At 40.2% G+C, this 24,634-nt stretch overlaps 1 protein-coding gene across 5 annotated transcripts in view; it reads left to right on the forward strand.

Annotated features, from left to right (window-relative positions):
- The first annotated feature begins 354 nt into the window (after positions 1-354).
- Positions 355-24,634, forward strand: part of MPPED1 (metallophosphoesterase domain containing 1) — a 68,544-nt gene continuing 44,264 nt past the window's right edge. The window contains exons 1-3 of one of the 5 annotated variants that reach the window (XM_087767414.1): positions 355-434; positions 15,336-15,601; positions 20,781-20,962. In XM_087767414.1, coding sequence (XP_087623540.1) covers positions 15,450-15,601; positions 20,781-20,962 — 334 coding nt within the window. In that variant the 5' untranslated portion in view covers positions 355-434; positions 15,336-15,449. Of the gene's footprint in view, positions 435-880; positions 1,009-1,423; positions 1,567-12,448; positions 12,577-14,675; positions 14,857-15,335; positions 15,602-20,780; positions 20,963-24,634 lie in introns of those variants that run through there. The other 4 variants (XM_087767415.1, XM_087767418.1, XM_087767417.1 and 1 more) reach the window with 4 other exon arrangements.

A 24,634-nucleotide genomic window follows, 5' to 3' on the forward strand; every position in this document is an offset into this window, starting at 1 on the left:
CAGGCGGAGGGCCGGGGGGCGCAGCCTCCCCCTCCCGCCGGAGGCGGCCCCGCGCCGCCCCCCGCTGACCCCCACCCGAGGCGGGAGAGCGCCAACCCGCGCCTCCGCCGCAGCGCGGGCCGGCAGCGCGTCCCGGCCCCGGCCGGGGGCCATGGAGCACCGCGGGCCCCGCAGCCCGCCGGGCCGCTCCGGCCGCGGCCCGGCCGCAGCCCCGGCAGCTCACCGCTCCGGCGGCGCGGGGCACGGCCGGCCGGCGGGGCTCCCCGGCCTGGCGGGGAGGAGGGGAGGGCCGGCAGTGGGGGATTCCTGGCCCCCCAAAGGAGGTGGGGGAGGCGGGGGAGGGGAGGCGGGGGGGAGGGGAGGCTGGGCTCCCGGAGAAGGAGACGATCGCTCGCACAAAATCCTGCGTCTTCAAAGCAGCCCCGGCGGGCAGGGTGAGTATTTTGCGGGAGCCCCCTCCCCGGCCGCCCCCTGCCCCTGCAGGGATGGGGGGCGGGAGAGGGACGCCTGCGGCCGCCCCGGGCGGGGTCTCCCCGCCGGCTTGGGGCGGGGGGATTGTGCGCAGGGCCCGTTCCCTGGTGCGGGATCGGTTGAAGGCAGCGAGGTTCAAGCCTCAGCGCTGCCTTCCCCGGCTGGGGGCTGAGGAGGCGGGGGGATGGGTCCGCCTGTGTTGCCGTGCGAGGGTCCGGAACCCCCCCAGCCACCCCTCCCCGCCCCCCCCGCCCCCCCAAGCGCCTCAGGGCTTTGCTTCTCCCAACCAAGCTTCCCCGTGGCTTCTCTTTGCTCCTTTAAAAAAAAAAAAATATATATATATATATATATGCCCCAAAGCTAGAGAGAGTGAGGCGGTCGGGGGGGTGGGGTGGGGGGGAGGGAAGGGCTTCTCTGAGGAGCGGGAGAGAGGCGGAGGGAGAGCCGCCGAGAGCCTGGCAGCTCCCCGTGCTCTGCCTCAGCGCTGCTCTGCCGGCGCTTGCCTGCCGCCGGGCGTGCGGAAGGGGGTGTGCGAAGGTAAGGGCTGTCACCGTGCTCTCGGGGAAGGGCTGCCGCTGCCCTGCCCGCGCCTTTCTCCCCGGCCCCGCGAGTGCGTGCTAGCGAAGGGGGAGCGCAGCCCCTGCCCCACGCCTGCCCAGCCGCCTCCCGCCGCCCAGCCGGCAAGTTACTTTGTTCGCAGAGTTCCCGCGGAGGCTGGGCTGCCGCGGGCGGGCGGGCGGTGGCCACCCCCGGGCGCCCGGCACCGCCGCCCGCTCGCCCGCGGGGCGCCCCGGCGTGCCGCTCTCCTCCTCCCGTCCTCAGGTGTCACCAGCCGCCACCGGAGACTTCCCCCGAGGAAAGTCCGTGTGCGCCGTCCCCGATCGCTTCCCCCGCGTCGCTGGGGGACGGGGTGGTGGAAGAACTTTCCTTTGTCGTAGGAGAGGATTTAGTGACCTCCAAAGTTTTGTTCCGGGAGGAAACGGTTCGATAAGTTTTTCAGGATTCGTGCTAATTTTCGTGTAATTTATTGCGCTGCTATTTGGTTCCCAGCACACTCAAAGCAGTGGAGCAGAAAAAAAGATTGGGGACGTTTAGGTAGGGGTTTCATTGCTTTTAATACATTGCTTTTTTAATACCTGCGTTGTGTATTTTGCACTTTCAGATGGGTAGTGTGGAATACATTTATAAATGTATATACTTCCCTGTGGATAACAGAGGCTAAAGATGGGAAACATGCAGAAACTGTACAGATTTTAAACATTCCGTTCTCTTTGGCGGAAGATCAATAGTTGAAGGTTTCTGCTTACACAATCTATACCTTGACAATATCATAATCAAGAGATCTGCTGATAATGTGTGGTATTGATAGCCATTTCAACTTCAGTTACGGCTTAGTAAATTTAGGACGTAATTTAGACTAATATGAAGGAGCTTTGGATATTGTGGATAAACTGATAACTAGGCAAGATTATTAAAGTTTGTGATAGGCTCCTGATGAAGTGAACTCTCAGTTTTTCAAAATGATATCAGTAAATACGTAAAATACAAGACTACATTTTAAATGTGCATGTCTGAAATTTGACTACCAAAAAAGAGTTTTTTTATCTTTTGAGAAGACCAATTAAGGAGTCATTATATGATGGTAATCTGTGTTGCACCCATTCGTAATAAACAGTTTCATGATGCCAGGCACTGTAAATTTTCTGGTAGTGTACTACACCAATAGGGGGGGTTAATTTCTATTTTACATATGGATATTTTTTTGAGATTATTAAATGTAATGGCTATCCCATGTATGATACATACATGAATTGATTGATATTAATTATTACCCATGAAATTTTAACAGTATGTTTAAACAGTTTTAGCTTGGCTCTTCTGGTTTATTTCATTGTCTCAAGCTATCTGAGAAGAATCTTAAAATTTCTTGCTTCTACATTATTTCCTCTGTCTCTTCTCTCCCTGCTCTCCTTCCGTCTAATTTAAAGCACAGTAACCACTGAGAATACCTGTACATGTTTGTCTGAAGAAAAATGCCCATTTTAAAGATATACAAATCTTCTTGGTAGATGAGAGCAAACCCCTCATGCCCTGTATGAAAACATATTGAGCTGGTGTTAATAAGATACTTGTTTTGGTATTAGTTTGTGATGCCAAACAACAAACGTGAGAGAATGCAAAGATAAAGCTGGTGCTCTGATCTTTGTTTAAACAGGTCATGGTTTTTATTTAATGCTGTGTGCTCATTACAGGAACCGTCAGCAGGAATGTAAAGCGGACTGGAGTTCTGATTTGGCATACATAGCCACTTCTGACATTGATGTTTCTGCTTCTTGAGTTAATGGTTCATAGTATATACTGTTGTCGGTGATCGTCTTTATGTAGTTGAATTTATTATATGGAATTAGAAAAAAATGTCAGGATTATGTCCTTTTATGAACCAAATATGATCAGATCTGCTGCCTCAGGTGCAGTCCTCCTCACCCAAAGAGTTACACAGGAGTGGGCTCTTCTATATAGTCTAAAAAGTGTCTAAAAAGGTTACTGTTTTTCAAGTCAGCTAGAGTTCTGCCACTGAATTACAAGGAAGGAGACTCAAATTCCCTGAAACCAGGTAACTGCTTAGTTGATTATCCAGGCAGTTTCTTTTTTGAGACATATGGAAACAATATCGAACAGTAAATAAAAAAATGCATTTATAATTGAGAATTTTATTATTTTTGTCCATGAAAACAGTTTTCATCTTAAATGATTAATAAACACAGTAAAAATAAATCAATGCAATCCATTTGATTCTTGCTGAACCTTGTTTTGAAGAATTTAGAGGGGATGTGTAAGGTAATCTGAGGGAAGAGCCTTTTCACATCTTCCTGTTACATTAAGATATATTAGAATATTACCATGTGCAGTTTGAGCTCTCAGAATAAGACTAAGTATAGTGCTGGCAACTTTAATTTGGATGTTCTGGATCATATACCAGTTTGGATTCTGCAGTCATTGTCCATGGGTAAACTGGGTCTGTATGAGAGTGTCTGAGAGCCAAGTGGTCTCTAATTGTTATTTCTAACTTAAATATATGCTTCTTTTTCAATTCTGGGTATTCTAGATTGTGTTTCAAAATAGAAGCAAGGTTAGTAATTTAAGAGGGTCCTTTAAGGCCACTGGACTGTTGTCCTTTGACTTCCTATTAGAGAGTCATCTTTTCAGGCTGATGTTATTACAAATAAAATAACATGTGAATGTAATGCTTGGGCAAGGTTGCAGAATGACAGTCCAGATCTATTGCAAAAAGGAGCAGAGCTGTTAGGGTAATGGGCTGTTCACCTGCTTCTGCAGTGGCCACCTCTGGAGGGTAAAGCAGTTCCTTCTTTGTGACTGCTCACTGCTTGACCTCACTGTTGAAACTGTCAACAAGTGTGACAGTTTTGCTGTGATTTGATACGACAGTGGAAATTGTATTAGAATTAACAAATAACCATCACGGCATATGTGTGGTAACTTGCAGTCATAACTGATTTGGGATTCATTACACTAACCTAAATACAAAATGCTTAGTGTTTTCCATTCAGTCACTATCTAAAATGCCATTATTTACCATGGGAGTAAGACTGGGTTCATAATGTCATTTAAATACGCTGTATTGTATGTGATACTAATCTGTTTCAGTGAAGATCATTCCCATTTCAGTGTTCTATTTCAGCTTTGAAACTGGTTTTGTGGGAATCTTGTTGGGGTACCTTTAAGTTTGGCTTGGAAATAATTGAAGATTGAATCAAATCAGTGTTACAGCCATGGTCGGATTTTTTTTTTTTTTAATTTAATTTTGTGCAATGCATGATAACGGGTGGACTTGATGATCTTAAAGGTCTTTCGCAACCTAAATGATTCTGTGATTTTATGACTATGGAGAGCCATACTAATATTAGTGTAATAAGGACTCGTCTTCTTTTTTACATAGATTCAGAGGTGTAATACGTGTGCATAATACATTTCAACTGCAAGTATTTGCCCTTACTTGTTACACACTTTTAATTTATACATTTCTCCTAAAACCTAGATTACTATATTTAGCATATATCACTTTTCTGAAAGCTATTTTTTATGCGGCATGCCTTCTTGACCTTTTAAATTCAGTTCCTCTGCCGTACAGCCAGTCCAGCTTCCCCATGGAAGGTGAGGGTCTTGCCATTCAACCAAAGACTGAAGCCAGCAGAGCAGCTGTGGAAGCAGCATACGAAGGAGACCGATGGTTACTGATATTTTTGACTGTTTTTTCTCTGCCTTTTCCTAATTGGCTGTTTTGCTCAAGCTCCCTCTTTGCCAGCCCTCACAGTCACATCACTTAGCTTCATGTGCTGTATAGCTCAAACATCCTGTATGCCACTTTATTTCTTATCACCTTTTTCCTCCTCTCAGTGACTCTACCGTATCCCGTCTTCTCTCTGCTTTTGTCTTTTGTGATGCTAATCCCACTTCTTTTTTTTCCTTCTTCGAGAAAGAAAATAGAAGGAACACAGTGCTCTGCCATTGCACTGATCATTTTTCTGCCTTGCTGTATTATTTTTCTCCCCTATCCTTTGTTGAGCTTCCGGAGCCTGTAAGCTGTTTGGGGCAGAGGCTCCCTGTTACTGCATGATTGTGCAGTGCCTAGCATAGTTTGCTGTTGGATTTCACTTTGTCTGCGGACAGTCATGTAACAATAAATAGTAATACTAGGATTATTTCAGCTTTGTGGGACAGCCTTTCTTCTGCTTCTTTGGTAGTAAATAAAAAAAAAATTTCTTGCTCAGAGCTTATCTTCGCTGTGTTGCTGTTCTGAGGTATATCTCAGTTTTGCCCCTCAACACTTTGTCCCTAGCGTGAGTAGTTTTTGGTGAAGTTCAAGATACCTTGCTTATTGCAGCGGGAGTGGGATGCATTAAAACTCAGCTACTGCCAGTAGTTAACAATGTAGTACCTTGAAAAAGAACGAAAACAAAAAAAAATATGTCAGCTTCAACACATTTCAGTGGAAACTTCAGATTTGGCAACACCAAAAAAATGTTCTGTTTTCACCAGATTGATTAACTGAGACAGAAGGGAAAAGAAAACCTAAAAGTATGTAAGTGGGTTCATTTCACTACTTTGATACTTTCCTCCTAAGTATTTTTTAATTTTGATTTCCCTTTACTTTTCACCCCAGAACTGTTTGGCTTTGTTTTAGCATCTTTTGCATCACACGAAAATTTGTAGTCGGTCCACATCAAATTTTCAAAAGAGTTTTTCAAGCAGCCAGTGAATCAGCTGATGTGCAGCGCATGCAGCTCGGAGTCACAGTTTGGAGGCAGCCAGCCCAGTCACTGACCAGCTATTCCTGTCACTTGGCACAGCCTGCGCCGTGTTTTGCAGTCTGGTAGCTTCCACCTGAGCTAGCCTAGCTGCCAGGGAGTACCGCGAGTGCATTCTCAGTGTAGCTCTTCTCCTGAATCTTGCTGCTGATGAGTAGCCTCTTCAGCTTCAGGGAGAGCAGTGGTTTGAAGCATCCCCGTGTGAGAAAGGCACTGTAGGACTGGGTCCTTTGCTCATCAGTAGGATCCATTTTACGTCTGAAGAATATCCAGTGGTGTTTGACCTGAAATGCTCCCTCTCAAGACTGTGTGTCTAGGACTTCCCCGTACTATCTTTCCTCTCTCGTTTTCTTTGACGGAAAGGGTTTAGTTGCCTTTGTCTCCGTTTCCTGTGGACCGTGCCCAGGGAGCTCTTTGTGGACATGACGTTATGGGTAGGAGGGGTGAGTGGCCCAAGCAACTGTGGAGTATTTTTTCCTTGTATCAGTCCTGGGGAGGATACCTGGAAAAATAAACAGAACAAACCCAGTGACTCCCTCCCTGAACATTATTCAGATGACATGAAGGATTTCAATGGGATGGATGCAGCTAAATGAGTGAAAAGCGGAAACGACAAAATTAATAGGACAGTATACTTCATTTTCCAAGTTTTGTGTCTAAGAGAAAAAAGTGTAGCTGTTAAGGATTTGCTTGATTAATTTTATACTTTTAACTTGAGGCCTTAATAGAAAAAGATATACTGATCTCAGAAGTAGTATCACTATAAATATATTTACATGTAAGCTGTGTTCTGCATTCCACCTTATATATATATTTGTGTGCTGGTACTTTGGCATTTCATTCATCTTGAATTACAGGAATAGATTGGCTGCTTTTATTTTCCATTCTTGTGTATTGACATAGAGATCAGCAACCTTTCAAGATCTGTTAGTGTTAGATTTCTTTCTGAAATCGGATGAGAATATTGGCAACAGAAATTCATCCGCAGCCGAGAGGTGCTGCTGCACAAAAGGGGAAGACCCTGTGAACTGTCTTACCAGTATTAACTTGCCTGTGTGTGAAGCAGCAGCTCCCGGCTCCTGCGAAGCTCAGAGCAGGGGAGTTGCTGCCTCTGCTGCTGGCTGTTCGAGGGGTGCTGTGTGCCACTCGCCTCTGCCCTGAGCCACCCCGGCACCTCTGCTGTACTTTGACCCACAGACTAATACTGCTGGTGACCAACACTCATTTTGAATGCTTACATGAAAACTACTTGAACTGCCTACTAAAACAATCTTCTGCTCAGTATTAGGCTTTGACATATTCTGGTGTAATTTTGGTATCGGAGTGAACACGCTAAACTAGATGGGATGTATTCTGCCCTCAAATATGCATGAATGATCAAACTGGTCAAATTCTGTGCGTTTATACACAATTTCCATTGAAATCGCTTTGAATAAAGTACGTGTCGCAGGCAAGTGGGACTTGACCCAGAGGGGCTTGTACAGATGAAGGCTAGGAAATGAATGTGAGGCCACTTGTCAGAAAAGGGTGAAGAAAAAGAACATTCTTCATTTAAAAATTAAACCAAACTGCTTCCTAAATATATATAGTGTTACAATACTTACATAGTCGTCTTCTCAGTAAATAATATTTTAAGAGATTCAAGAGCTTAATCAGATGACATGCCCAAATTGCAGACTGAAATATAGAATCAAATCCTCACAACCCTAATTTACTCCTGTTGGAATGTACGTTTTTGATTATTTTCCCACATAACCTGTATTTTTAACTATTTTCCCTTAGAATAAGTATTAGCATTTTGGGACTTGTAATTTGTCTTTTATGAGTGTATACTCATGATTTTCAGTAATGTAGATTTTGAAATACTGCAAGAGATGAAGGCAGATTTTTTAGAGTGAGGAATCAGTTTTGTGGCTTTTAGATGTTTATTTAATATTTCCTTCCCTAGAGGTAATTACTTAAATAGATTAGCTACCTCTGCAGGTATTTTTGGATAAATACAGGTAATATTGAGCCAAAACAGTATACTTTTCAGGGAGAAGATTTGGTTTTACTTAAGAAAAATGTATCCGTTTCAATATTTTATCCAAATATGATAATGTTTTATACATTCAGGCAAGATCGTATGTAGGATTACAATAATGCATTTAGCCTTGACAAATGTTCAGTCTATTTGTAAATCTTAGAGTATTGCAGTGTTTAAATCTAAAATATATTGGATATATTGTAAAGTAGAAGTTTAAGGTGAAAACAAAGCCATATTATTTGGTTGTGTTTATTTTTTAAATTGAATAAATCAACAGTTATTTGTATGGAAGAGAATTTGATTCAGAAAATGATACTGATGAGCCAAAATAAAATTAAATCTTCATAAATAGAATATTCAGTTACTGCAGTTTTGGGAACCTAGGTAGGGAAATGAGGAAAAATAATTTAAAATCATACAATCATCATTCAAAATAAGACTAGCTAAGAAGGTTTCTAAGTGGTAACTGCTTTAAATAAATACAAAATTAGATTTCATACGCAAATGTTCAACTTTTGTGTTTTCTGAACTCATTCATGTATCTCTTTTTCTGGATGTCAGGTCAGAACTTTGGCATATAGTAGGTACGGTATATTTTTGGAGGGAACTCCACAGAAGTGGATGTTAGGGCATAGTTCCAAAAGACAAATAATTTATCTCATTTCCTAGTTGCTGTGTCTATATAATCTTTTTATGACAGTTAAAGCTAACAAGTACGTTAGTGTTCTTTATAAATAAAGTAATGAGAGAAACATATAATATTTGTGTTTGAGAGCAATGGAAGAAAGCTAATTTGAAGAAAAAAATTAATTTCAGTGAAGAATTGTGTCATACAGTGTTTGACAGGTCATTATAATCAGCAAAGGAGAACGATGATGTGTGTTTTAGCATGGTGAGAAATATCTTGGGAGATTTTGTTGGTTTTTTTCTAATGCAGATTAAGTTAATTGTAATTACAGAGAAATAAGAGGTCTTATTTAAGTCACTGATTTTTTTTCACGTTAAAAAATAGATTGCTCAGTGTCCTGTAGATCTGCAGTTAACAAAAATGTGATATATATGATGAGGCACTGAAGTATTCATTGGTAGGTGAAATAGGAGATTCTAAACAGAAAGTGGTAGATCTTCCATTTCTTCTCATTGAAGTCAGTAGGATTTTGAGGCATACAGGTAACTCAGAATTATGCCCTCTGGTTTTGGTGTGTGAGTGGGAATAGCTCTGACTTCCAGGGAAAAGATTTGATCACAGAAGTGAGTATTATTTGACTGATAACAGTTAGGAAATTTAGATTTGCTGGCACAGAAAACCATCTCAGACATGTTTTAAAAAGACCGCCCAAAGAGTCCCCTTAATAAATCACAGGGATGGTATAACTTCTTTCAGCAGAAGCCACTGAAGAGAGCAGAGACTGAAAAATGGGATGCTTAAGATCTCATCCAATTCAAGACACACCATAGGCAAAGGTTTTTGAAAATACCTTAGTGGAGCATATGTGCTGTAGTTACCAGGTGAAGATTGTGAAATCCATGGTGAGAGCCACGGTAAAGAGGCACCTGTAAAGGTTTTATTCCAATCTTTGACCTTAAGACAACTTTACAGACTTGCACAGCAATATACCTACACGTTATGCCCCGAGGAGCAGATGGAGCAGTATATATTGCCGCCTCATGGTACTCACGGAACGGATCGGTGAGTGTGTTCCATTATTTTTGCAGAGATAAATCTGCATCACAAAACTCACCCTCATTTGTCCATTTATTTGCTGCTTAAAACTGGGGATTTCTTAGCCTGTGTGGCTACGAAGTCAGAGCTGCCCTTCAGCGGTGGTCTCCGCAGCGGAGGCCTGAGGCACGCCGGCGGGCCAGGGAAGCACGCCAGGCTGACGCGGGTGCCAGCCCCTCGGCGCACGCTCTGTCTGTGCCGGGAATGGAGGGCTGCAGGCTTGACGGCTGTCACCCTGGCACGTTTCACCACCGCTAAACTGGCATTTAGAAAAACTAATGCTCTCAAATGCTGTACTGCTTCTGTAGCTGAAGTAGGGTTAGGTTTCCCGGCAGGATTTCTAGGTCACTACATTCGTCATGAAGAACTCTGAGAGCTTTGTGAGGGTGGTAAACACCTTATGCGGCACCACAGGTTGAGATAGCAATTTAGTTATCCTTGAGGAGTCTGTTGTTTTTTTAACTCTGTTGTTTAGTTCTCATTGACACAAATTGCAGGTACATAAAGCGTTTGCTTTGGGAAAAGGGGGCTTATAAGTGCATATTTCACTTCAATACATTGCAGTTTTATTTGTGTGTTTTTTAAATGCAATGGGAAATGTTTCTGTCTACGACAAATCGTATTCCTTTAGAAAGCCTGATGATTCCATCAGTAGAAATCTGCATGATCGACCTTAAAATCTACAAGTGTCTCAATGACATTTGATTATGCTACCTTCACTTTAAAGTCTTCATTCATCAAGTGAGTCCAAACCGGTCTGCTAAGGGGAGACTCAGTGGTTTCGGTTTGCCAGGGCTTCCATTCTGTTTCAGAAAATGAAGAGGAGGAAGAGGAGAGTGTATCCCTTTGGAAAAGCATTCATCTGCAGAGTGATTTTCCTGGCTCATCCTTTCCCACAGAATAATGCCTTTTTAGGATTATTTCAGTATTCATTTCCTGATGGCAGAACTGAAGATAGACTAATTCCATTGATTGGCTTTATCTGGAGTATCTGAAATGGGTATTTTAGACAGAAAAAACCCTTCAGCATTTTCAGCCTATTTCTCATAGTAAGTGATTGCCTTACTGATTTCAGTATGTTCGCTTATTGCTGGTCAGTCTACAACGAGCTTTTTGAGGGGGGCTTAAAACAAAAATAGTAATTTGTGATAATGAAGCCAATCACTAGTGGTTATAGGAATGTTACTATGACAATTGGTACCATTGCTGCAGAATATTCTGTAGCGCTTTTTTTAGGTTTAAATAAAGGGTCTACTTCCCTGTGTAAAGGATGACCTGACAGTTTATGAAGAGCACTGTAATGCAGTATAGGGGAAGACCTGAACCCTTAATGAAGCTCTTGGAAGGGTTTCTGGTTAACAGTATCCAAGATTTGCACAAGAAGCAAGTGTGTCACTATGTGGTCTGTCACAAACTCACGCGTTTCTTAAAGGTATTTTACTGCTGTTGCCTTACTGGCTTTCCCTGAAAAAATATGGCTTTGATGTTTTATAGCTGCATGAAAACGCCTTTTTTTTTTTTTTTTTGATACTACATTTTGTTTCTTCATTGCCTCCCCAAATCCCAGCTTGTCAGATTCTCTGAACAAACTAACATGTTTTCTGTAGCTACCTCTTTGCCATTGATCTTGGTACTGCCGAGAGTCCCAGCATCCTCTTCTTTCTTTATGTTATCTCACTGTTATTAGTGCAAAATCTGGCAACTGCCTCTCTTCAACTGTTGCTGGGGTATGCTATAGCCATGTTGTGCTTCTTGACCTCCAGATTTTTTGTAACCTAGCGAAGTTCATTGCTCAACAGATAACTCCTTCACAGTTTTCTCTCTCAATTTTTAACTTCTTTTTTAGTATCATAATCGTCATCAATATTTTCTCTTGGTTTCTAATTATTATTTCAGTGACATCTGCTTGAGCCATCTTGTTTTCAAGTCTAGATTCATATTTCGTGTTGCTGGAATAATTTTCAAGAAGTCTCAGTGTTGTTTTTAGGCTTGAGACAAAGGGTAGGTGGTGGAGGGGACGGTGGAATGAGATACGGCGAGAGACAGTGGACATGAGAGTGAACTGAAGGATGAATGTAGAATAAAGCAGAATCTGTGAGTGAAGAAGTGAGATTAAAAGAAAACGTTGGCTGGAAATGGAAAAAAAAAAAGAAACAGGATACATAAATAGGCTGGAAAATTCATGTAAAAGAGGGAAATAATTATGCCAGCTATACAAGAAGGCTGTGAGACGAAAATACTGGAAATTTCAGGCTGAAAAAGTAAAAAAATCTTAATACAAGGATTTATTTGAGGACCTCATCAAAGGACTTAAATATACGTCTGGGTTCAAGCACCTGCCTAGTCCAGTAATTCCTCAGGAGAGATGTTGCAGTCCACATAGTTTATGGCCTATGCAAAGCCTTCTGAAGACAGTGGAGCAGTGTCCATTCTACACAGTGGGCTTTGGGTCAGAGCTCTGTGAACATTTGAACACATGCTGGAGAAAGCAGCAGAAAAATAATGTATGGAGAACATTCCTGCCATCAGTAAGAAGATGGCTTAGCTGATTTAATAGCTTTTTCTCAGTCTGTGATTCTAACAGCCAGGTTTGTGATATTTATTTTAGTATTCATGTTCTTGCAGTCCTTTTTACATTTCTCTGTTTTTCCCTGGCAGACATCCCGCAGCTCCATAAGTCTGGGGGAAGAGGATGGTTAGCATGTTGTTGCTGTGGGGATTTGAGTCTTAATGCTCTGTGTTGGTAATGCTGGGCATATAATTTTAAAACTTGCATGCTATAGAAGCGGATAATTATTTCCCTGCTGCATTTTATACTCTGGCTTGGGAAAGGAAAAAATTTCAGCATATTAAAAGAAAGAAAAAGTTATGATTTGGGGGACGATTGGAAATGGAAACAGAAAGAGGGGAGTAATGGGTGTCAGTCTGGTTATCAGTCAAGCTGGAAAGAGACAGCTTGTTCTGTCGAACACCAAGAATGTTAGTAGTCAGCCAACCACTTATGCAGGAAGAAAACCCTAGACTGAAAGGTAAGGTTCAAAGACATCTGTGTATGTTTCTGAAATGAGCTTGAATGAAGCTTGCTATTGAATTATGCTTACTGATTATGTGTCTTACATATCTGATTCTTGTTGAGCACAGGCTATTCATGTGATTGCTAGTTATTTTATTTTTGTTGCAGGATCTGGCTTTTTCTTCTCTTCTCCAGTCCTGGATGCTTTTTATGTGTCCAGGGTTGACGTTGGGTGACTGTCATTTGGCAGAAGGCTTAGCAGTGCTGTGGCGTATCTTTTTCTTTTTTTTTCCTTTTTTTTTTTTTCTTACTGCAAGTGAAATATGCTGTCTTGCCGTTTTCTACATGTTTATATGGCGAACTTCTTGCTGAACGTCTGTGGCTAGCATCCTCTCAAGCGGGCCTAATGGTGTGATTCACACACACTCCCATGTGCAAGGATTGATCCCCTGCTTAAAAGAACACTTCAGCACTAAAGGGTATTATCAGTGGTGTGCTGGCTGTGGTTAGTTTGTGTTGGTTAGTGATACTTTCCGCTTACCCAGAAAGAGGAAGCAGAGCGTAAGAGTGGATATTGGGGTACCTGCACACATCTGCTACTTCTGCAGCAGATTTGATGTATAACTTGAGAGAAGTCGTAAAAGACAGGGCCCAAAGAGGAGGCTGACAGAAGGCGTTTTCTCAGCTGCTGTGAGCTCCTGAGAACTTACTAAGGCCAAAGGGAGATTCTAGGTCCCTAAAGCAGTGCCTCAGCTCCTTTGTAACTGCAGTTCAGTTGTGTGTAAAGTGGGTATAATCCCTGAATTATAAAACAAAGGCCTTGTTTTTCAGGTAGTTTGAAACCCTTATGTAGAGCTGTGGAATCATAAATTATTAATCTTACTGGAGAATATTTCTGGAGGTCACCAGTTCTAATAGTTTCTTTCAAACAGAAGTAGGTTCACTTAGAGCAGTTTGCCCCCTATAAAATCTCTGACCTTGCCTATTCAAACTTCTTTACAAATGCATCATTTAATACAGGAAGCTCCTCAGGGAGGGTTCTTCACATCTGCCATCATAATTTCTTATTTCCTAAATGCAGCAATTTGTACTTGATTATTCTTACAAGGATCGTGCCTCCCTTCCCTCCCCCTGCTCTGGCACAGTCCTTTGTGCTGCTGCTTGTTCCATAGCCTGAACACGGCATCTGAGAGTGTTTAAAATCCAAAATTTTCTTTGTTGTTATTCTGCCATTTCCTTACCACTCAATTCTAGGGGAGGGCATGAAGGAATCTGCTTTTTTGTTCTCAAACTGTTTTCCAGCGGATTGTTAGTGACAGCAAGTTGTCATCATTTTACAGCCATTCAGCAAGTAACAAAACTGAGCTGAATCTCTCATTTCAGTTTCCTAAGGACAAGATTTCCCAAAACAAAAATACACCACCACTTCTTGGAGCACTTAACATCTGTAGTAGTTAAGCAAAGGACTGAAGCCCAGATCTTTACAGATGCTTAGGTGCTTGACTGCCACTAGAACTGAATTGGACCAAAGTACCTGTAAATAGCTTTAAAAATTTGAGTGACTATGAAGACATTCCTCATCCATCACTCTTGGCAGTGGTCTCTTCAGAATGGAAGAGCAAGGTCACATAAAATATTTGTAGTCCTGCTTTCCAGAAACTGCACATAGTAAGTGAATTTCTGCATTCTAGCATGGCTTTTCATGAAATACGTCTTTTGAAGCAGATTACTTATATTCCCTAGAAGAAAAGAGCCCTCACTTGCATGAAAGTAAATATTTAAGACAGACAACTTTTAAAAAGGATGCAGAATTATACTGTAAAAATATCCACCTTTATAGCTTATAATCCATTTTTTATTAAAACTGGGAAATAAAAGTAAAATTCACATTTAAATTACTTTCTGCTGTTTCTAGGGAATACTCTTTGCATTCCAGTTGGTTTCACTTTGCTGTTCCTCTACCCATTTTCAGTGCTGCTGTTCTAGACTTGCATAACCTTCAGGGAAAAATTTATTCCCAAACATAAAACCTGTATGGATTTTACTTCTTTTTTAATATTTAATAACATTTAACTGTGTGTTAGCCTTTGAATCACTTTCTTTTCCAGTCAATCCAGAATGTTGGGCTAGTGCTGACTGAGAAGAGAATGTGTTTGAAGGGGGGAGCCCTTCATATCTATGTCAGGATTTCCTTCAGTGATACTATAAAACCAGGACCAAGTGGACGGAAGGCCGTTTGCTCTGTTCCTTTGGATGTAAAGAACAGCCCCTTGCAATGCTTCCTTGTAATAAAAAGGTGCAGACTTTCTGAAGAATTGTTTAAACTGATTCTTGTTTAATTTACTCGCATTTTAGTTGTGCACAGCCATGTATTCAGTTTCAGGTTTGGTGTGTTTTTTTTGAGGGAGGATGGGGAATAAACATTCAGCAATGCAATAAAAAAAGAAAGTGATTGTGTTGACAAAACATTATTATTTGACGCGCCATTTTGAAGAATGACTGCCTTGTCTTTTAGATTTGTATTGAATGTCTGAAATACTTAAGCAAGTTGCCCCTGTGTTGTTTAGCAAGTTTACTTCCACTCCCTGCTTCCCACCCCCAACTAAAGTACGTTCATCAAACTGCTGAGTTGGAAAGGTTTGTGACGAGTTCTTTGAGGTGTGTGTCTTCATCCCTGCATATCGCCCCTTCATCTTCATCTCATATTAAATAAAGCAAATTCCAAATAGATTAACTGTCAAACAGTTACGCTCCATCTCTTCACTCTGCTTTTAGGTTTTTCGAAGGGGAGTGTGCTGATTAGGTAAGGAGATGTCATGGTCTTCTTCCGTCGATGTAGGAAGATAGCAGATATGATCGCCTGAAAAAGCCAAACTACACAGTGCAAGCATGGCTTTCGCCCAGTCGCACATTATGGCAGCTAGAAGGCATCAGCACAGTAGACTCATAATTGAAGTGGATGAGTACAGCTCCAACCCCACACAGGCTTTCACGTTCTACAACATTAACCAGGGACGTTTTCAGCCCCCACATGTGCAAATGTAAGTATTATAGTTTTGTTATTGCTCTAGCACAGCCTTCTAAATTGTTATTGCCTTGTCGATGTGGTATTTGATGGACCAGTCAAAAAGAATTCAAAGAACACTGTTTGCTGCCTTTCTAATAATAATTACTATAATGATACAAAATCAGTCCATTTGGAAAGTACAAGTACTTTGTTAAAGGATGGGAGAAAGAGCACTCCACTAGCATAACTTTAATACATAATACTTGTGTATTAAAAAGAGAAATAAACAACAAGCAGTGGTAATAAAATAAGAGATGCTACAAGGATGATACTTTCTGCAATCTTAATAATGTTTGTTTGCATTGTGCACTTGCTTATTGATGTAAATAGTTGTTGAAAATACCAAGCCTGTATCTGTACGACACATACTGTTTGGTTAGTTATATTACAGCTACATAAAAGGGAAAAATCACATCAATAAGTAAAATAGTGTGGGCACCCATCCGACAACTTACTTTCATACCGATGTGCTGAAGATGCCAAGTGCTTAAAGAGTAATTAAAATAATGTGTTTGTTTCTGACTTCTTATATAATGACAACATCAGTAAAATTAACTGCTCTAAATGATTTACTTGTAATGTAAAGTGGAGAATTATAATTACAAAATGAAACCTGCCATAAAGTTTAAAGCCAGAAGGAAGAGCAAAACAGTAAAGCTATTACAAATAAATTAAGTATAAAATTCTACTGTAAAATATTTTTATAGGGAATAAAAATGTCTGCACCATTTTATTGTGTTTATTAAAGGCAGAAGCAGCCTTATCTTTACATCAGAAGGCTGGTTTTAATTTTTTTAAAGGAAACTTTTGTTCCTTTAGGAAGACTGAATAAGTATCACCTCATTCACACATTTTTGGTGTTTAATATGATTTGGTAATTTACAAACATAGGCCATGATTTCTGCAGTTAAAAAACTCAGCAATTATGACTGGTTGAATGCTATGCATATATTTAGTGAATGCTTACGTACATTCTTCAGCATAAATTAGATATTATATTAAAAAAATCTGAAGACTAACAGATATACCAGGCTGGTGAGCAAACACTCAGTTTTTGGGGGCAGTGTAGTAGCTTATGGTCTGCGTTGGGGGTTTTTAGGTACTACCGAAACGCAAACAGTAAAATGAGTTGAGTGTTAGCACTGGGAAACATCTTTTGTTTATAGAGCTGGCAAATGGTAACAAAAGTACAAACAAACAAATGTGGGTTCAGAAATACTTTTACAAATGAAAATGCCAAATGCAGGTTGCTGTATTTGTCCAGGCTTAGCCATACTTTGTGAATATTCAGACAGTTCCTGGGCACTCATGAATTTGTTCAGTGGTCTTAAAAGCTGAATGTTTTTTACTGGGCTGAAAATAAGTTACTTATTAGAATTCACTTGGTACTCAACAATATGCTGTTTAAACTTCTAACCAGTAACAAATCATATTACTGGAGGGCTTAGACAATCAACTGCATGATAGAAGTTCAGCACCTAAGCAAGTAGTTGAAAATAAGCTGTCCTTAGAAAACGGTTCCTCAGAAGAGTTTAGCAATCTCTCATGAATGATTAATACTATTGAAGAAGCTTGTGCAAATAGAAAAACAGGCTAAATCAATTGCAACGTTTACCACAATCTGACCTACTCTTTCTCTTGGTACAGAAATTGTAAATAATGTTTCTGAATACCAGCAGGATTGCTTTTACCTCCTACCAATGAATAGAATAGTAACAAAGAAGGGAAAAGTAGACATAAAAAGTGTAACAAAAGCACCTTTTATTCACATGATTGTTACGGGTGAAATCTTAGCCCTGCTGTAGTCCATGCAAGTTTTGTCGTTAACTTCAGAGAGGTGAGGGCTTTGCCTTGTCTTTGTCAAAATACCTAAATTAGTGATGTTGCAGGCAATCATAAACAGATTTCATATAGACCTGTTAACATTTGAACTTGTAGTAAACTACTTCAACCACAGGGGGGTTTTTGTGCTCCTTTTCTTCTGAATTCAATCTTGCAGCTCTTCCTTGGTCCTCTGTGCAGTTTTGTATTTCTTGTTTCACTTTTCAGCACCCATAACCTGCTGACAGCCCTTTCCTAGCCCCATCTTAGTCATGGTGTCCCCGTGCTTGTGAGATGACTGGTTGCCACTGACAAGAAGGGTTTTCAAGTCCATCAGTAGTTTCTGGGAAGTGCCTGTCTTACTCCTTTGTGAAACCACTGAAATCTAGTGTAGAAACTAGCCTCTGGCAGGGTATTGCGCTGAGAATTTTTAACTTTGCTTTTCAGTTTCTCTGCAAGTTTTCATACTGGTCTAAAGAAAAACAAAAGCATTCACACAAAAATAATCAGCAGATCTTTATTCCTCTGCTCACGCTGCAAGCAGTGCATTGGGTGTTGGTGTGACAGCTGCTGTGGGAATGCGTTACACAAGAATATGGGGATCGAGCCTTCAGAAATTACTTCCAGTAACACAACTTAGATGCGTTTGTGAAACTTGACATATGTTTTTACCTATATCCGGCCTCAGTGTGTGCATATCACTTCAACATGAAAATCTGCATCTCATTTATTTGTTTTTTTTTTTTGTATTGATGCCTTTTTCACATGAAAATTCTCTGGCCCATTGCACAGGATTTAAAAGTTATACATACCTCAGCAACCAGGAAAATGCTGTCCCCATCTTCCCCATCCCCATCCAAACTATAAGAAAAAGCATGTGTATTATGTGCTGCATGGGTTGCAATGGTAAGTCTGTTGTTTTTTCCGTTCAGCTTCAGAGGAGCAACGTGTGAAATGCATGCTACTCCCCAACACCCAACTTACTGCTGTGCTGAGCTTTAAAAGATTTCTGAAGGAGAAGAAGCACCTGCTTTAAAGGCTGCTGTACCATAAAGTCAAAAAGTGGTGTTTAGACCCGGCCATATCCTTGTGTTGTGCTAGGGTAGTATGCATAATTTAAACCTGGCTTACTAGTACAACCTGTAACTCACTTTGGGAAGTGCTGGGCAGGGAGAGCAGTATTCAGAAATTTGTTTACTGAACTGATGTTTAATCTTTTTAGCTTAAATGGCTGCAATGACAGCCAGGGACAGCTCTGCCTCATTTTTATCCAGCCATCACAGTTCATTTTGAGGAGGAACTCCATGAACTGAATGCATTACCCTTAACACAGCTTGCACCTTATGAGAAGCCTCACTCACTAGTCAAATCCCACCATTCCCCATCCACATTCCTTTATCACCCATGCTGCCTCCACTCACCACCCATGGAGCTCACTCTCTGGCAGCTCTCTTCCCTCCATAACAGAGGCATTTTTAACATGCGATGGCAGTCATTTAGCTGCACTGTTTGAGGTTGTGACCTCCTATGCCTAACTCCCCCTGCATCTAACTCTCTTTTTTCATCTGCCTTTCTACATGTGCCTGCAGTCCTCTCGCAACTTGCACACTCCCTCTGCCCTGCATGCAGTGTTTGCAGCTGCTCTCTCTCGGGGTCCAAACGTTGCACTCTTTGTCAGCCAAGTATTACAATTTCCAGTACGTGCTTGCTTACATATCCCACTAGCATGTACATACTGCTGGGTATTCATTAGGTATGATTTGATCCCAGCTGGTTTTACTCCTTACCTCATGTTTGGTTACTTTCTGCTCAAAAACTGGAACTTCAGAAAGATGACTACAAGGTACTTATACTAAAAGGCTGTTTTTCCAGTACTGCTGTAAAAATCCCAACATTTCTTCTTCCTGAAAAGGTGCAGGAAAGACTGGTACAAACTAATTTGTTCATACTCTAGTTTTGTAGTTATATTGTAGAAAATGCTAAGAACTTTTTCTATATTTAACAGCATTTGAATGTTTTAGATTTATTCCTCATGCTCTCGCTAATCTTGTGAAGCTGTCAAAAACACCTCAGTTTACCCGCCTATAAATTTCATGGAATTCTTCTTTGACTTAGAGAAAAGATTGCATGATTAAAGATGATTATCGTATGTCTTTCAAGCAATAAAATTACTTCTGAAAATTTACCCAGTAAACAGGGGTAGTATTATTAATAGCAAAGATCTCTAACTTTTTTTCTGAGTTTTTATTTATATGACAGTAAGCTCCTGAATTGAAGCACAACCAGCAAGGGATAGGAATATGTATTAAATACTGCAGCAGTGAACAAAACTAATTTTATTTGTCCTTTCAAAATAAATGTTGTAAAAGTAAAATAATTTGTAACAATTCTGTATATCTCTCTAGTTTCTAGTGACATAAATATAACTCTTGCATCTCTAGCTTTTCGATTTTATTCCACCAGAATTCCCTAACTGGAATAGCAGATATGGTATAGCTTCATATAGATGATACATTTGCTTCTATATATTCTAACAAAATATGGATTGAGGGTAAAAGGATTGAGTTGAAAATAAGTATTCCTCATATAGCAGAGAGGTGTTCTCTCCTTTCCTCTTCTAAATCATAAGTAAGTCTCATCAAACTGGGTCAGATCTTTTCGTTTCGTCAGTTTTGAATATCGAGATTGGGCTCTGAACAATGCAGCCTCACCCCTCACAGCATCTGATTTCATTTAGTGTAATTAAGCCCAGAAAGTTGCCACATTGGTCCTCACAATAGTCAGGCTTGAACGTACATTTATAGCAGTTGTCAGGAGAGTTCTTATCTTGCTTTGCATTAACACACTGAAACGTATCTCCAAAATGTGTTAATTAAATTTGCTGGAATTATATAACTTGCAGAAAAAAGTTATAATTAGAAAAAATGCATTTAAATGTATTTATGTATCTAAAAGAAATCTTTTCCCTGTGTACCGTGTAATCATATTTAAACAATGAAACGGGATAGTACTGTTCCTTTGAAACTGGCAGTGCCTTTGATTTATTTGTAAGTATTTGTTTCAGAGTTACTGCCATAGTTCAATCTCTTTTCCTTAATCTCTTTAAATTAATCCATCTACCCAACAAATACTGAAAATGTTGTGATGTGAACATCAAGAATTTTTACACCTCCCATTAGTGTTAGGTTTGTTTTAATAAATCCCTTCCATCAGACAGATCTAGAAGTCTTGTGTAATGTTTTGTAAAGGTAAAAAGTAGTATTAGAATTGCAAAGTAGACACTAAGAAGTACATAAGTACTTTGTAACCTTGTTATGATGCATTTCCTGCAGGGTTGATCCGGTGCCCCATGATGCTCCCAAGCCTCCAGGATATACACGATTTGTCTGTATTTCTGATACTCACTCAAGAACTGATCCCATCCAAATGCCATATGGAGACGTGTTAATACATGCTGGTGATTTCACTGAGCTGGGACTTCCTAGTGAAGTAAAAAAATTCAACGAGTGGCTAGGTAGGTATTGAATTCTGTGTGGATTTGAAAGTAAATTTGTTTACTGATTGTGTCTGCCCCTTCTGCCTCCCAGTAAAAACCATCATGCACTCAGAAATTATGAATATTAATTTGACTTTTAAATTTGAATGGCAATGAGCAGGAATCAGATTTTTTTTCTTGTTTTTTTTTACAAATATTTTTGCATTTTTTCAACTGAGCAAATAAGATTTGTGAGACTATTCATCTGTTCTGCCTTCACACTCTCAAGTGTACATTAAGCAACTTCTTGGTGTTAGTAACAATTTAAGTCGGTAGGCCTTTAATGATTTACATAAAACCTCTTACATACATTGTTATGGCTTTGCTTCCCTGCAAAAAAAGTTGTTGTGACTGAAAACATTTGTCTGTTTAACCCCGGAGGCTCATAGTTTTTTTATCTGAGGCTCAGCTGCACCACAGTGATGAATTCCAAACAAAGCAAAACGTGTGCCTGTGGTTGCTGTCTTGGATGTAGCAGACCAGATGTAGATGCCTTCTGTAGGCAACTGTTGGCATTGGTAACTGAAATTCTGTTCCACTGGGCAAGAGAGTGGTGATTTACATGTGCTTCTGCAATGTTTTGTATATGCTAAAAAAAATGACAGTGAAAATTGGAAAGCATACACTGTATCCAGACAAAAACCCTGATCGGTATTGTTCCTGCAGCAGTGTGGGTACCTTAATTTAGAATAAAAATGGATTCTGGATTCTGATACTTCATTATCAAAAAAAGGGTGAGAGGAAATGAAGGAGTTGGAGAGAGAAAGGACACAGTTCAAGGGTAATGGATTTCAGTTTTTAGGTTGATTTTTCTTTCCCGTAGTTGATATTTTTGCATTTTTCCTGTCTTTTTTTTGCTACATATTACAGCATTCCACACTGGGAAGGCACAAAGCAGACAGATGCATGTAGGCTGAAATGGAATATAAAAAAAAGTCAGGACTTCACAATTTAAACAAATATTTACTAGCAAATAATTATCACCAAGGTTGATAAATATTTGAGCTCGGGAACCCAATAATATGCTCCACATGGAACAATTGCATTGTTCTATGAGTATTAAGGTAGGGACAGCATGTGGAAGTCACATACTCTGTTCCAGTGCCCTCACCTCTGTCTCTGTACCCAAATGGAACAGGTTGGTTGTAAAACAGAAAGCAAATTTTAATCCTATTTTGTAGGTCTCTACCATGTATTATAATCATGTACTGAAAATAGCATATAAAGATTATACAAACCATATGGTTATCCCTTCTAAATAATACCCATTTTATTTATCTGCCAGTGTGGGAAGAAAAGTGCTTTGGGATATTGCTAGCGAGCAAGGATGGGGGCTACCCACATTACTTGCTGCATGGTTTCTGTCTCCCTAGTTCTCCATCTGCCTCCCTGCTGGTCACAGCTGTACAGTGTTCTGAAGAAGTCCTTAAGCTGAAATCCTCTCAGTATGGTAGGGAGATTTCCCAAGGCATTTCTGTGATGGTCTTTTCATCATTTTTATTCCAAAACAAGGCTTAATTTTCTGACTTTTCAGGCATGCTTCCAATTTCATGGTAGCGTGTGGTTTGGGAAAAGGTGATCTTTGTGGTTTGAGTTATGTTCTTGCAAGAACGTCTTTGAGACATGCAAATTTAGCAGGTTAAAGATTTTTTTTTTTTTTTTTTAGTGTCTTGGCAATTTGAAAAAAATGCAAAATTTAACTTAATTTTTTAATTCATTCTGGAAAATCCAATAGAAAAATAATTTGGGGTCACTACATAGGTTTCATTCAGCTAGCATTTAAAATTTTTCTCCAGTTCAAAATTGTAAACTTTTTTTTTGAATTGCAGTCAATGAGATTTCAAAATAGAAACCTTAGCTTTTTTTGAAAGTTTTTTTTTTTTTTAAATGAACAATTTATCAACTCTTGAATACCTTGAGTGTTTGCAAAATCTATAGTAAATGGTAGAATGGTTAAAAGTGTTCACTCTGAGAAGAAGAAATTGCAAAAGTTTTTGCTGGTTGTCCATTTTATTGTGAAAGGCACTAGTCTTCAACAGTTTTGATTTTTCTAGATAACTGCTTCCAGTATGCACCATGATTTTGCAACTCCCACAGCCTACCCAACCTTCTCCTTCCTTGTCTTAACATTTTATTAGTTTCTTGAGAAAGTAATTGATAGACTCTGGCACAGACTTTTACCTCCACAGTCATTCTTATCTGCTGCCACTAAATTTCCCTGTCCGTTCCTTCATCCCATAGCACAGGGCTCACCTTCCCACTTAGTTACTTTGTTCTGTGTCAAATCTATGTCCTCTGCCATCATTAGACTATAACTTTGTTTATGCCTTGGAATAAACCCTAGAATATTTGTTACTCCTTCCTTTGATCTCAGCTTCCTCTTGGGCCCTAGATACATATCCTACTCCTGCCTTTGCACCATGTCTTTATGTGTAGCATTGATTCCTACCTTTTAGCTTTCTGCTCTGTCATTCCCTCTTGGGTCTTCACCACTCTGGTCTGTCGGCCTATTTCATCTTTTCAAGAGGCCCTTCAGCAAGTTCAGATTGTATCTTTCCGTTCTACATAAAATTTCTGTGCCTGTCTGATGCAAAGTATAGTTTACATTAACATCATTAACTTCCATGGACCTTATGGTTATATCGAGCACATGCTCAAGTGTTGTGCTAAGAGGCACGTTGGCTTGCTGAGTCATACCCTAAAATATGTTCTCTCTTTTTCAGGCTAACTGTATGTGGGTACACAGGAAGGCCTCTACCAGCTCAGATAATATGTCTCTCTAGCCCAGTATTGTCTTTGACTGTGGCTAGCAGCCAACGTGCTCTGCTTTGTCTGCCCCTTAGTCACCTAGTTTTATACTTTTTATCCTCTGACCCCTAAAGCCCTCCACTTCATTTCATTTCACTTCATTCTTTTTGGTAATTAGTTGTTTTCTTTCACTTTTCTGTTTCTCAAAGCCCCCTCCCTCCTTCCCAGGGAGGGATTTGAGGTTTTACTAGGGCTAGGTTGATGCGTAACTCTATGGCGGGGATTAAATGCTGGTGATAACTGGATGTGTACATTTTCTCAGCTTTCTCTGGTAGGCAGTCCAGGGACTTCTTGAGCCACAGTGTTACTTTGCATTTAATATATAGATTTTTCTCATCTGAGTTTTTAAATTGCCTTTTGGATCTATGCAAATTTTGAGTGCCGCACTATCTTGCATCAGAGTTCCACAATGGGATATGGATTGCGTGAAGAACTTTGCTTATTTTGAACCTGTCACCTACTAGTTTCATTTGATATTTCCTAATACTGGAAGAGGCAAGTGAACAATTTCATTCTTCATTCTGCTTAAGAATTTATAGGATCTTCCTATATCTGCCCTTAAGATATTTTTGAGGCTGAAGACTCTTTAGAAGTCCTTAAATGCCTTTGATCATCTATGTCACTCTATGTACCTCTTTGTTCTATGTCCTTTTAAAAATGGTGAGACCAGAACTGCACATGATCTGAGAACACCACAGATTTATCCCCTGGCATAATGAAATCTCCTAGTTTGTTCTCTTTTCCTTTCCAGTGTTGTGGATTATTCTGTTTTTATTTTTGACTGTGACTGAACAATGAGATGGCATTTTCATAAAATTGCCTATTATGACTCTATGAGCTCTT

The sequence above is a fragment of the Nipponia nippon genome, unplaced genomic scaffold, assembly GCF_047370975.1.
Source record: "Nipponia nippon isolate SJK-2023a ecotype South Korea unplaced genomic scaffold, ASM4737097v1 scaffold_3, whole genome shotgun sequence".
NCBI classification, from domain to species: domain Eukaryota; kingdom Metazoa; phylum Chordata; class Aves; order Pelecaniformes; family Threskiornithidae; genus Nipponia; species Nipponia nippon.